The 12,167-nt window shown below is 58.6% G+C and overlaps 1 protein-coding gene across 1 annotated transcript in view; it reads left to right on the forward strand.

Moving 5' to 3' along the window:
- CACNA1C (calcium voltage-gated channel subunit alpha1 C) overlaps window positions 1–12,167 on the forward strand; it is a 457,740-nt gene that overhangs the window by 44,525 nt on the left and 401,048 nt on the right. Inside the window, exons 2-3 of the mRNA XM_079938602.1 lie at window positions 4,671–4,992; window positions 9,052–9,157. Coding sequence (XP_079794728.1) covers window positions 4,671–4,992; window positions 9,052–9,157 — 428 coding nt within the window. The remainder of the gene's footprint in view (window positions 1–4,670; window positions 4,993–9,051; window positions 9,158–12,167) is intronic.

Raw genomic sequence — 12,167 nt, forward strand, 5'->3', positions numbered from 1 at the left:
ACCTGTGTGTGCGGCCTGGTCTGCTGGGCCGCCCTGGGCTCCTGCAGATCGTCCAGGAAGGCAGAGCCAGAGCAGACTTAGACGGTGGCATCGTTTCAGCTGGCAGCCAGAGGACCGAGCTCTGAATCAGCTTTATAATTTGAAAATTGGTCTCTTTGCGTCGGGTGCTTATTTCCTGCTAACCGAAGCCGTCAGAGACACAGAGCTGCTTCCCTTCCTCCCTAGCTCTGCTCCGGCTCCGCCAGCGCGGGGCCTGCCATTCCTGGATCACTGTGTCCTCTTGTCGGGGGGGTCCTAGGGGTCCTGAGAGCCTCATGCCTGGGTGGGAGTCGTCCCAGGGCGTGGGGGACAGTCACTTGTGATAGGAGAGGCTGAGCTGGGCCTTGAGGTACGGCCTGGATGGAGGCCAGCCCGAGGGGCCACACCTGTCTCTCGTGTGTGTGTGTGTGTGTGTGTGTGTGTGTGTGTGTGTGTGTGTGTGTACCGTGCCCTTCGTTATGTCACAGGCTGCAGCAGTGCTTGGGCTGCCAGGACCGAAATACTGAAGGTTGTTTTCTTGCCCTCTGGCTGGGGAGAGGTTGACATTCCACTTTTCCCCACGGGCTTATCCGTATGTGCTTCTCCAGATGGACCTCTCCCGAGAGGTCCCACTGCTCTGGGAACGGCTCACAGTATAAATAAGGTCATCGCCCAGGGCTCGGGTGGCCCTGAAGTTAGCCCCCCACTGCTCTGGGAACGGCTCACAGCATAAATAAGGTCATCGCCCAGGGCTCGGGTGGCCCTGAAGTTGGCCCCCCAGGCCAGGCTTTCCGGGTCTCGCTGCCTCGGGGCCCCGGGATGCACCCAGCCCGGCCTTGGCGCTGATGACGTCAGCTCTTGTCTGCCGCTTCCCGCCTTCGTCTCGCACTTCGTCCAGGCATTCCGGGAGCGCCGGGGTGTGGCCGCCAGGGTCTGCGGGAGGGGTGGTGTCGAGGCCTCGTGTCAGGAGAGAACCGCGGAGACCCGGACAGTCCGGCAGGGTGGAGCCAGGGCCGCTTTCCCGACGCGAGGGAAGAGGACGGCCGGCCCAGGAGCTCCAGCAGACGCTGTTCAGCATGGTCATGGCCAGACCGGGGGTCTAGGAAGGAAGGTGGTTTCCCACAGACCAAACGGGCAAGCTAAGGGTCGCAGCCCTCGCCGGTGAAGCCGGTGAGACACGCGATCCGGCCACGCCGGACCGGCTCGGTCCAGGGCAGCACGTCTGTCCATCCGCCTCCATCCCGGAGGCCCCAGGGTGGGTGGTGTGGTGGGCGCCGCCCCATGAAGATCGCCTCTGACACGGAGGGTGTTCTTGGGGTCAGAAGTGCAGCCCCTTCACCCTCAGGCCGTGAACCCCAGGAGGAGCTCGTCCTCCAGCGAGTACGGCGCCCTCGCCCTCGTGTGTGGTGGAAACACTCACCTGGCTGGCTGTCACGGCGCCGCTCGTGCTGCAGGCGCCTGGAGGCTTCGCGTCCCTTCCTTGGGGCTCCCATACGAAAGGCGAAGGCCCGGCCTCGCGGGGTCCCGCTTGCTTTAGGCTTCAGACACACACAGGGAGGACGGCGGCAGGTGCGTGACAGATGAGACCCCCGGTGGGAAGGGTTGGGTCCTCCGGCTCCCGACGTCCTAGATGGTGACATGGAGCTGGTGTCAGGTTGGGGCCAGGCAGTGAACTGAGGACGAGGCCCAGCAGTGGCGGTGGGGCTCCAGTGCCACGGGGACCACATGGCGACGGTGCCGGAGGCGGCTGTCAGCGGACAGGGAAGCGGCAGCAGCTGGTACCTAAGTGGACCCGAAGTGCTCATCTTGGGGTCCTGCGGGGTGGGAAGCGCACACCTGTGATGCCGTCCCCCTCCCTCTCGTGCCCCCGGCAGACATCACGAATCTGTCACCTTTCTCTCGTGCTCAGAAAAGTCCCAGAATCCTTGAGGTACAGCGTTTTGGTGGTCACGTCGGTCAGTTGGCATAAAACTGGAAACTTACTGTGTGTCACTGGTGTGACGATGGAAGGGACATAGACTTTGGAAGCTGGGAGGAATGACAGCCCAGGCAGGTACGAGCAAACGTATTCGTTCGCTTTTGGTTGCAAGGGACAGAAATCCAGTTCAAACTAGCTTAAGCGAAGTTACCTAAGGAAGAAAACTGGAAAGCTCAGGGTGAGGCGGGCATCAAGTGTGGCTGGATGCAGGTGCCCAGTGGTTTCCAGAGCCTGTTTCTAGGATGGAGTGTGTCTGGGTTCTGAGGCTAAGCTGAGTCATGTGCTCATCTCTGCACTGGCCCCCGTCGTGGACAGGGCCGGCGGTGGGGCTGAGGGGGTCACACCGGCAGCAAAAGTTGCCTTGAAGGTCTAACCTAGAAGGACGAGCCCAGGATGTGCGCTGGGGGGAGGGGGCTGGGCGAGGACCCAGCCCGTGGCAGGGAGGAGAGAGAAGGGCCCCACGGGGCAGTGTGTCCCGGGCCAGCAGCTTCCCGGGAGGAGCCTTGTGCACATGAAGCAGAGAAGAGGGTCATCGTGGGGTGGAGGGGCTTGCAGGTGACATTCGTGCCGCTGGTTGGGCTCCAGCCACAGTCTCCCAGGCGACTGAAGTGGCCTCCAGATGCCAGGCTCTCCGCCCACAGTAATCACCCCACTCTCTGTGGCATCTCCTGACCCTGGGGCACCTGCCCAGCCGGCCAGTCTCAAGGTCATGTGTCTGATCTGGGGCCCAGGCTGAGCTGATCCCTTGGTAAGCCTTGTAGGATTCTGGGGTGAGGTGCCCCCCGAGCTGACGGGAGAGAACCCACCAGACACGCGCCGTGTCATAGGGACGGTCTTGGAGGCTTCTGTTGCCTTTAGACCAGAGCCATGCAGATGCTTCTGTGCTGGATTTCACTGGTTCCTACCCAGGTTTCCTTCTTTCTGGTCGCCCCCCACTACACACAGCGCCCTTTGCCAGGTACCAAACGCTGCGTAATGAGTCACCGAAGACAAGTGGCTTTCTGCAGCAAACACCGTGCTGTCTCCCAGTTTCTGCGGGTTGGGAGTTCAGGAAGGTCTCGCTGGGCTGTTCTGGCTTGGGGTGTTGTCGTGGGGTTGCAGTCAGGCGGTGGCTGGAGCAGCTGGGGGCTGGCTGGGATGCCCACCCCCCAACCCCACGTTGACTGGCTGGGCTTCCTCACAGCATGGCGGCCCAGGGCTGGTGTTGCGAGTTCTCGACCTAGCCTTGGAAGTAATCTCTGCTGTCACCTCTGCTGGACTTTACCAGTCAAAACGGTCACGAGAGGCCGACCCTTTGTCAGGAGGAGGGCGGGTAGATCCTATTTCTCAATGGGAGCATGTCAGAGGAGCTCCTGATTCAAAACCGTCACAGCCCCCCACCCTCCTATCCAACAACTCCCATCGCCACATGGCTTTGAGGTACCTGGATGTGACCTTGCTTGGGTCCATCCCCTTCATGTATCAGACTTACTTTTATCTTTTGGAACTTAGGTGCAGAGATTTGAGTGAATTATACCCTTCAATTCATTGTACGTTTGTCAGCATTGATTCATGCAGTGGCTCTCATTCATTCATCCATTCTTCTTTTCTGTCCCCACGCGCCTATTCTCATTTTCCGCCTCACCTTCCATAAATAGCCATTCTCTTCTACTTTATTTGTATGTGTTCTTACAAGGATGTATTTTAATTGACATGTGTTGCATTGCATATTTGTCTTTTCCTACATCCTCCACTCACTGTTTCTGAGGTCCGTAAAGGTTGTAATGCAATACATCTCGTGTCTTGTTCACCTAACACGAGGGGTGTGATGTGTCCAAGGTCACACAGCTGACCTAGACTGAACGAGGACCAGAGCAGATTCCCAGCGTCACACACTGATGTTTCCATGTGCCACCTCCCTGGCTCCTGCAGTGGTTTGAAATAGGCCATTTTTTTTTAATAGATCTCTATTGGAGTAAAATTGCTTCACAGTGCTGTGTTAGTTTCTGTTGCACAGCAAAGTGAATCAGCCATATGCATACACATGTCCCCATATCCCCTCCCTCTGGAGCCTCCCTCCCACCCTCCCTACCCCTCCCCTCTAGGTGGTCACAAAGCACCGAGCTGATCTCCCTGTGCTGTGTGGCTGCTTCCCACCAGCTAGCTATTTTACATTTGGCAGTGTGTATATGTCCATGCCACTCTCTCACTTGGTTCCAGCTTCCCCTTCCCACCCCGTGTCCTCAAGTCCATTCTCTATGTCTACCTCTTTATTCCTGCCCTGCAACTAGGTTCATCAGTACCATTTTTTTTTTTTTTAGATTCCATATATATGTGTTAGCATACGGTATTTGTTTTTCTCTTTCTGACTTACTTCACTCTGTATGACAGACTCTAGGTCCATCCACCTCACTACAAATAACTCCATTTCGTTTCTTTTTATGGCTGAGTAATATTGCATTGTGTATATGTGACACATCTTCTTTACCCATTCATCTGTCGATGGACATTTAGGTTGCTTCCATGTCCTGCCTGTTGTACATAGTGCTGCAGTGAACATTGTGGTACATGGCTCTTTTTGAATTGTGGTTGAAATGAGACTTCAAAAAACAAATTGTGAGCCTGGGATCCAGAGCACATCATAAGCTCTCCTGTTTTCCCCCCAGTGACCGCTGTCCCCTGTTCTCTCCTGCAGGTCCCAGCTATGGGAGCCCGCGCCCAGCTCACGCCAACATGAATGCCAACGCGGCCGCGGGGCTGGCACCTGAGCACATCCCCACACCGGGGGCCGCCCTGTCCTGGCAGGCAGCCATTGACGCGGCCCGGCAGGCCAAGCTGATGGGCAGCGCTGGCAACGCCACCATCTCCACGGTCAGCTCCACGCAGCGGAAGCGGCAGCAGTACGGGAAGCCCAAGAAACAGGGCAGCACGATGGCCACGCGCCCGCCCCGTGCCCTGCTCTGCCTGACCCTCAAGAACCCCATCCGGAGGGCGTGCATCAGCATCGTGGAGTGGAAGTATCCTTTGTGCCTGGGGCCAGCAGACGGTCTCAGACCTGCTGCACCGGTCACCAGGGCGCTGTCGGAATGCAGAGTTCTAGGCCCTACCCAGCTTCGAGGCAGCGTCTCTGGGGATGGGGCCCAGGAATCTGCTTGTATAACCAGCTCCCTGGGGTTGTTTTTATATAATAAGCAGCATTTGAGAAAACAAGCATAAGGGGTAGGAAGTATCCCCCCTCCGGGCTGAGCCTGCCCAGGACCCACTGATGGTGGGGTTGACAGCGTTGCACCCCAGACCCCCCTCCTCCTCCCGAGCTGTGGGACTGGCGCAGATGCGGGACCTCCTGCTCGAGGCTGCAGGACCCGGGAGAGGCGAGAGGGTGGGCGCTCGGGCGTGGCTCAGTGTTTCTCAGCCTTGGGGCACATCAGCGTCGCCTGGGGAGCTGGGACAAAGCACAGGTGTCTGAGCTCCGCCCAGGCCTGGCTAAGCTCTCCAGGTGCAGCTGAAGTGGAGAGCGCCGCCCTGAGGGTGTAACGCAGACCCCCTGTCCGAGGAACCCGGTGAGCAAGGCCTGCAGGGGAAGTGGCTTGGAAGGGCGGCTCTCAAGGTGCAAGTACCGGCCCCTTCCCGCCCGGGAATCGTGGGGAGGGGAGATGGAAAGGCTCCCAGCTGTCAGTGGGCGCGCCCTGACTTCCCTGTGATGACGCAGTGCCCGGAGGTCACACGGGCCGGACTAGGGCCTGGGACTTAGTGCTGGGTGTCTTTCTAGTAAGAATCCACTTGGGCGGGGCTGCCACGTCTCCGGGGTTCAGGATGGAGGGCTGGGTTTCAGTTATGACTTTGCATGGAAAGATCTAGAGGTCTTGGGGATGGATGAAAGGTAGAAGGAGATGTTAGTTTTGTCAGCGCCTGAGCCCTTACGTCCAAGGGCCCTTGAGAGGAGGCGCCCGAGCCCAGTGCAGCTGCAGAGCCAGGCGGGGCTCCCAAGGCCGAGGTGTCCGCTTTCCGGGTGACCGGGTGAGAGGCTGGGCTTGGGCGGCCCCGCTGGGCTGCTGTCACAGACGCTCAGTCAGGGCCGAGGGGCCAGGGGGCGGGGGGCCTGGGGGAGCTGAACTCGCCCACACCACGCCGCTGGCAACCGGCGGAGCTGGGGTTCAGATCCAGGTGCCCGACTCCAAATCCACGGTCCGCGCGGCCTGCTCCCCGTGAGCCCAGAGCGTAGAAGGGAACGCACTGGGGGACGTCTAGAGGATGCCACCCAGCCCGGCTGGGACACACGGGGACCCGACCTGGGCCTGAACAGCCAGCCCCCAAATCCACGGTCCACGCGGCCTGCTCCCCGTGAGCCCAGAGCGTAGAAGGGAACGCACTGGAGGACGTCTAGAGGATGCCACCCAGCCCGGCTGGGACACACGGGGACCCGACCTGGGCCTGAACAGCCAGCCCCCAAATCCACGGTCCGCGCGGCCTGCTCCCCGTGAGCCCAGAGCGTAGAAGGGAACGCACTGGGGGACGTCTAGAGGATGCCACCCAGCCCGGCTGGGACACACGGGGACCCGACCTGGGCCTGAACAGCCAGCCCCCAAATCCACGGTCCGCGCGGCCTGCTCCCCGTGAGCCCAGAGTGTAGAAGAGAACGCACTGGAGGACGTCTAGAGGATGCCACCCAGCCCGGCTGGGACACACGGGGACCCGACCTGGGCCTGAACAGCCAGCCCCCAAATCCACGGTCCGCGCGGCCTGCTCCCCGTGAGCCCAGAGTGTAGAAGGGAACGCACTGGAGGACGTCTAGAGGATGCCACCCAGCCCGGCTGGGACACACAGGGACCCGACCTGGGCCTGAACAGCCAGCCCACAGTGGGCTTCTCCACGTTGCAGAGTTTCTTTCGTGCCTGAGTGGTTTCTTCACACCTTCTCTTCCCCAGCAGTAGCCCCGAAATTTACCATAAGGTGATGGATGGAGAGCCTGAAATTGGGGGTGAGCAACAGAGCCGGAGACACCCTGGGCTTAGCCATCACCAGCCTGGGAGGGTGACAGGCTGACTTTGAGGTCTGGCTCAGTTGAGCTGAGGTGCTCTTGCCCTGGGGCGGGACCACAGGGGCCAGGTGATGCGAACGAACGAAGCTGCCAGCCTGGGGCTGGGTGTTGCTTTGCCGAGCAGGTGGGGACAGGGTGGGAGGGAGGAGGCCGTGTGGGAGGAGGTCTAAAAGAACCAGCTTCCTAAAAACGCTTAGGGTGACTTCCGAGTGGATCAGCATAGAATGTTCCTGACGGACTCAGACTCCGCAGCCAGACTCTCTGGCCTGACCCCATCCTACCCAAGCCATGTGACTCTGGGCAAGTTGACATCTCACCTTCTGTGCCTCGGCTTCCCCGTGTAGAAGCGGGGTGATAACTGTCCGCCCCTCCGGAGTGCGGGTAGTGTGGTCAGAGCAGGGCCTGGCCCGGGGCGAGCTCTCGGTCAGCGTCAGCTCCTGGCCTTCCTCCCGGCCAGCATCCCATCTTCACCACGCGTCCTCGGCCAGCTCCAGGGGCAGCACGGCCTGTTGGAAAAGTTGAGTCAGAAGCTCTGGTTCGGACCTGGCTCTGCTGTTGGCCAGCTCGGGTCTGAGACAGGTGGTTTTATTTTCTGTGTCTGTCCAGCTGGGGGGCTGGGCAGTGCACTGCAGGCCATCTTCTGGACACCACGGCGCACGCAGACAACGGCAGTGTCTGTGGGGCATGCTGGGTGAGTGGACCCCTAGCTCTGCCCTTGGGGCCGAGGGGACCTGTAGCTGGGAGGCCCTGGACTGGAGAATCACTGCTTCCTTCCAGGCCCCGAGCTGCCCTGATGACACAGGTCTGGGGCCGTCCGTGGCAGAGGAGTGGACGGTGGACTCGGTGGGCACAGGTCTGGGTTCTGGTCCTGGCTGGTCAGTGCCTGATGTGGGTCTCGGGAACGTTCCTCAGGCTTTCTGGGCCTCAGGAGTTTGGTCCAGACCATCTCCAAGACTTTTCCTGCTTCAGGATTCGTTAGCTTTGTGAGTGCAGGTTTCCCTGGAGATGGAGGTGGTCCCTGTCTCCAGGAATGGCCATCCTCCTTCTCTACCTCCTCCTGTGAGGCTCCACAGACTAGGTTGGAAACTTGGCCGTGTTGGGAGGTGGGGAGATGGGGCTGGAAGAGCATGAACCGGGCCCTGCCTCTGAAGCCCCCTTCTCTGGCCTTCGATTGAGGATGCAGGGTGGAAGGGCTGTTAGCACAGTTGCTCATTTTTCTCTCGAGAATATGTCTGCCCTGATATTTTGGTGCAGAAAATCCGGGCACAAGGACCTCCCTGATTGCTTGCGGGGGGTGGGGGGTGGACCTTGGCTTATCCCCTCCAGCGCCCTGCACAACCTGCGGGCAAGTCAGGAGGCCCTGGGACACAGGCCACCTCATCACAGGCAGGGCCTCCGCAGACTGAAGAGGCTCTGGGCCCCTGCATGGAGCTGCCGTCCCCTGCGTGCACGGCACACGCTGCCGTGCTCCTGGGCGTCCAGAGCCCCTGGCCACCTTCCGGCTCTTTGCAAGCAGAGAATAAGGAGGAAGAAAAACAGACTCGAAATTTAAAGTTAAAAGATCGAAAATCCTATCTCCAGCTGTCACTGAAACGTCTTCAAGTCGAGTCTCTGCCTTGAATCCCAGGGGCCCCCCCCTCCCCCGCCAAGCTCTGTCGGGCCCCGGTGTGGGCCGCTGGGGGTGGCGAGCCCTGGCTGGAGCAGGCCTCAATCTTTCAAAGCAACCCTGAGCACACATGAGGGAGAATGAAGCCCAGGGCAAATCTAAATAAATAAAAGAAGGGAAAAAAGTTTTAGAAACCTGTTTACTCTGGCACGCGCCTGGCCTCCACTGCGTTTGACATATTAGGGAACATTTTGGCGGGGCCCATTAGAAGCACTTAACAAGGCATATGTTTCTTTTCAGAATACAAGGGGCTTGGAATGTATTGTTTAAACAAGATTCGACGCATCTTTGATTCCGTTTTGAAACATCTATCTGCGTATGTTTGTCTCACTGGTGCTTCCGTGGCATTAACTTCCTTAACTCCCTTCCCAGGCCATTTGAAATCATTATTTTACTGACTATTTTTGCCAACTGTGTGGCCTTAGCGATCTACATTCCCTTCCCAGAGGACGACTCGAACGCCACCAACTCCAACCTGGTAAGTGCGCTGCTGCGTCCGCATTTCCGAGTCGGCGGAGGCCTAAGCCTGGATCGCGCGGATTCAAGCTGGAACGTGTTTGAGGGTCCAAAGCCAGCCGGGCTGGGATCCCCAGGGCTCTAGCTCTATTCAAATGGGCACCTGTCTTGTGTCAGCCTGTCTTGACAGATACTGTTGCAGTCAGGCGGTTGTGAGCAGGGCGCACGTGAGTGTGAGCTCTGGGGGTGCGCAGCACACCTGCAGCCTTGAAGGGCAGGTGTTTGCGGGAGCGAGTGTGCCTTGTGGATCCTCCGTCGTGTTTGTTTCCAGGGCCTTCGTTCCACTGGTGACGTTTGCTCAGGTGACATGTGGGATCGGTGCGCGAGAAGTAATTTCTAGGAAGCTTTTAGGAAAGTTTGCTTTTGCAGCCAAGATGTACTGTTTAGTTAGAAAGGTTTTCTGTTCTTGGGAAAGGCGGCTTTCCATCTGGTTGGTGGGGAGGCCGGCGCTGGCAGTGTCGGGTTAGAATGTGTCCATGGAAAAAGTGTGGAGGGTGTTTACTTTGGGCTGAGCGTGAAGTCATCACAAAGGCCTTTGCGCCGTCTGGGCATGGGAGGAGAGCCTTGGAATGCAGCTGGCAGAGCCGGACGCCCCAGGGTGCCTCGGCTGCAGGCTTGGGGGGACGTCCTGCCCCCTCCTCTCCCCTGCCAGGGCACCAAAGCTTCTCACGTGACCCCCAAAAAGCGCATCTTCCGCTGTCATTGGCTGCTTCCTCTGGTGACACGGGACTGTCTGGTGATAGCTTCTGGAAGAAGCAGGAGGGAACCAGGCCTCCTTCTGCTGTTGCCGGCTTCTTGTGATGTCACGGGAGAGTCAGTTCTTCTGCTTTTTAGCCTTTGACTTTTTTTTTTGGCCCCGTCAGGCAGTCTCACCTCGAGTCTGGGAGGATGAGAAGGGCCACCAGGGGCTATACAGGTGGGCGCGCTGGGTGACCGAGGGCCGCTGGTCCCACCCCTCCGGGCTGGAGAGCAGGGTGTCCCTGGACGCCCTCCGGGCTGGAGGCGAGGGGCCGTGGTCTTTAAAACACTCCACAGAGTGATGGATGAGTTCTGAAACTAGGCGGGGGTGACGGTTGCACAACTCTGGACTTTTACTGCAGATCGCAGGTCATACGCTCACACGGGCGGGTTTCCTGGTGTGTAAACTGTACCAGTAAAGCTGTGCTGAGTAAAGGGTACAGTACCGGCAGCACCGGCCCAGGCCCGTCCAGGCCGCCCCGCTGGCTGCGCTAACGTCTTCCCCAACGAGGGCGAGGCCACACAGCACAGGGAGGGCAGTGGGGGGCAGTCAGGACTTCGGGGACCTCATACTAGGAATGCGGGCCGCACAGGAGCATGGGGGCTTGAAGGCGGTTCCAGTTGCTAAGGCAGCTGCCGCCTCTCTCAAGCCACAGGTTGGGCGGTAACAGTCAATTAAGGAAGCATGCTCAGAAGATGGAGGGTTTCCTCCATCCTAAACACACACAGATACACACACATACCTACACACACATAGACACACATACATGTACACAGACACATACAGGCACGCACATAGACACAGACACAGACACACATATATGTACAAAGACAGACACACACAGACACACACATATACACAGACACAGAGACACACATACATGTACACAGACACACACAGGCACGCACATATACACAGAAACAGAGACACACATATATGTACAAAGACACAGACACAGACACACACAGACACACACATGCATACACATATACACAGACACAGAGACACACATATACGTACACAGACACACACAGACACACACATATACACAGACACAGAAACACATGTGTACACAGACACACATATACACAGAGACACACACATACACACATGTACACAGACGCACACACACATAGACACATACAGACACACTCACACAGACATATACAGACACACACACACGACACACATATATACACAGATACAGACACACAGGCACACACAGACACAGAGACACACACATGTACACAGACACAGACACGCACACAAAAACATACACGGCCACACCCACAGGTACACATATATACAGACGCACAGATGCGCTTGCCTCATTCTGCCAGCTCTGCCCCTGAACCTCCTCTGGGGGATGCGTGTGTACATGCACGTATAATATTTTAACCTTAATCTTTCTGAGGAAGGGTCTGCACTGCCTCTGCTGGGTCCTTTCTGCCCTCTCCTCGGCACCCTGCTCCCCTTCCCTGGGCTTGTGGCTTCGTCCTGGGGCCTCTCTAGGGCCACTGTGTTATGGGGCCGAGGGGACAGACTGCCCTTGGCGTGGTGCATCCGGTGGCCGTGCCCCTTCCTTCCAGGAGGGCCTTGGACTTGGGTCGTGCAGGCGTACCCCAGCACGCGAGGTCCCCAGGTACAGGCCTCCCTGGTGGCTCCTGGAGCTGTGGGTTTGGGGACGCCCTGAAGATCTCAGGGCCCTTCTCGAGGGTGCCCCCAGTCTCGCTGGTTCTTGTCTCCTCGGTGACACTCCTGTGTCTCGTCTCGGGATCTTCGGAACAGCCCCACCCAGAAGACTCCTCTGGGGTCTTCCAGACTTGACTGTGCCCTGACCTTCGCCCCTGGACCTCAGGAGCCAGGCCAACTCCCGTTCTGCATGCCACGAAGTCGTAGCTTCCCTGGGACGCGGCGGGCCACCGGCCGGACGGCCAAGGGTGTTAGAAACCCCCTCACACAGACAGCCAGGCAACACCCACGTCGGCTGACGGGCCAGGACCAACCGACACAAGCGTCGTGATCTGGACCCGCCCCTTCCTCCTCCTCATGGCGGCGTTTTCTGTGGTCAGAGGCCCCTTGGCAAAACTTTCACCAAAACTGTGGCTTTGGGACAGAGCTATTATTTAGTCTCCTGCTGCCTCTCTTCCCATTTCCCCTGTGCCTTCTAGCTTCCTTTCCTGCGTCTAGGGGGACTTTGTACCAGGGTTCTGTCCTGCCCGTCTCAGCTTCT

This window comes from Stenella coeruleoalba (genome assembly GCF_951394435.1).
Source record: "Stenella coeruleoalba genome assembly, chromosome: 11".
In the NCBI taxonomy this organism is placed as follows: Eukaryota; Metazoa; Chordata; class Mammalia; order Artiodactyla; family Delphinidae; genus Stenella; species Stenella coeruleoalba.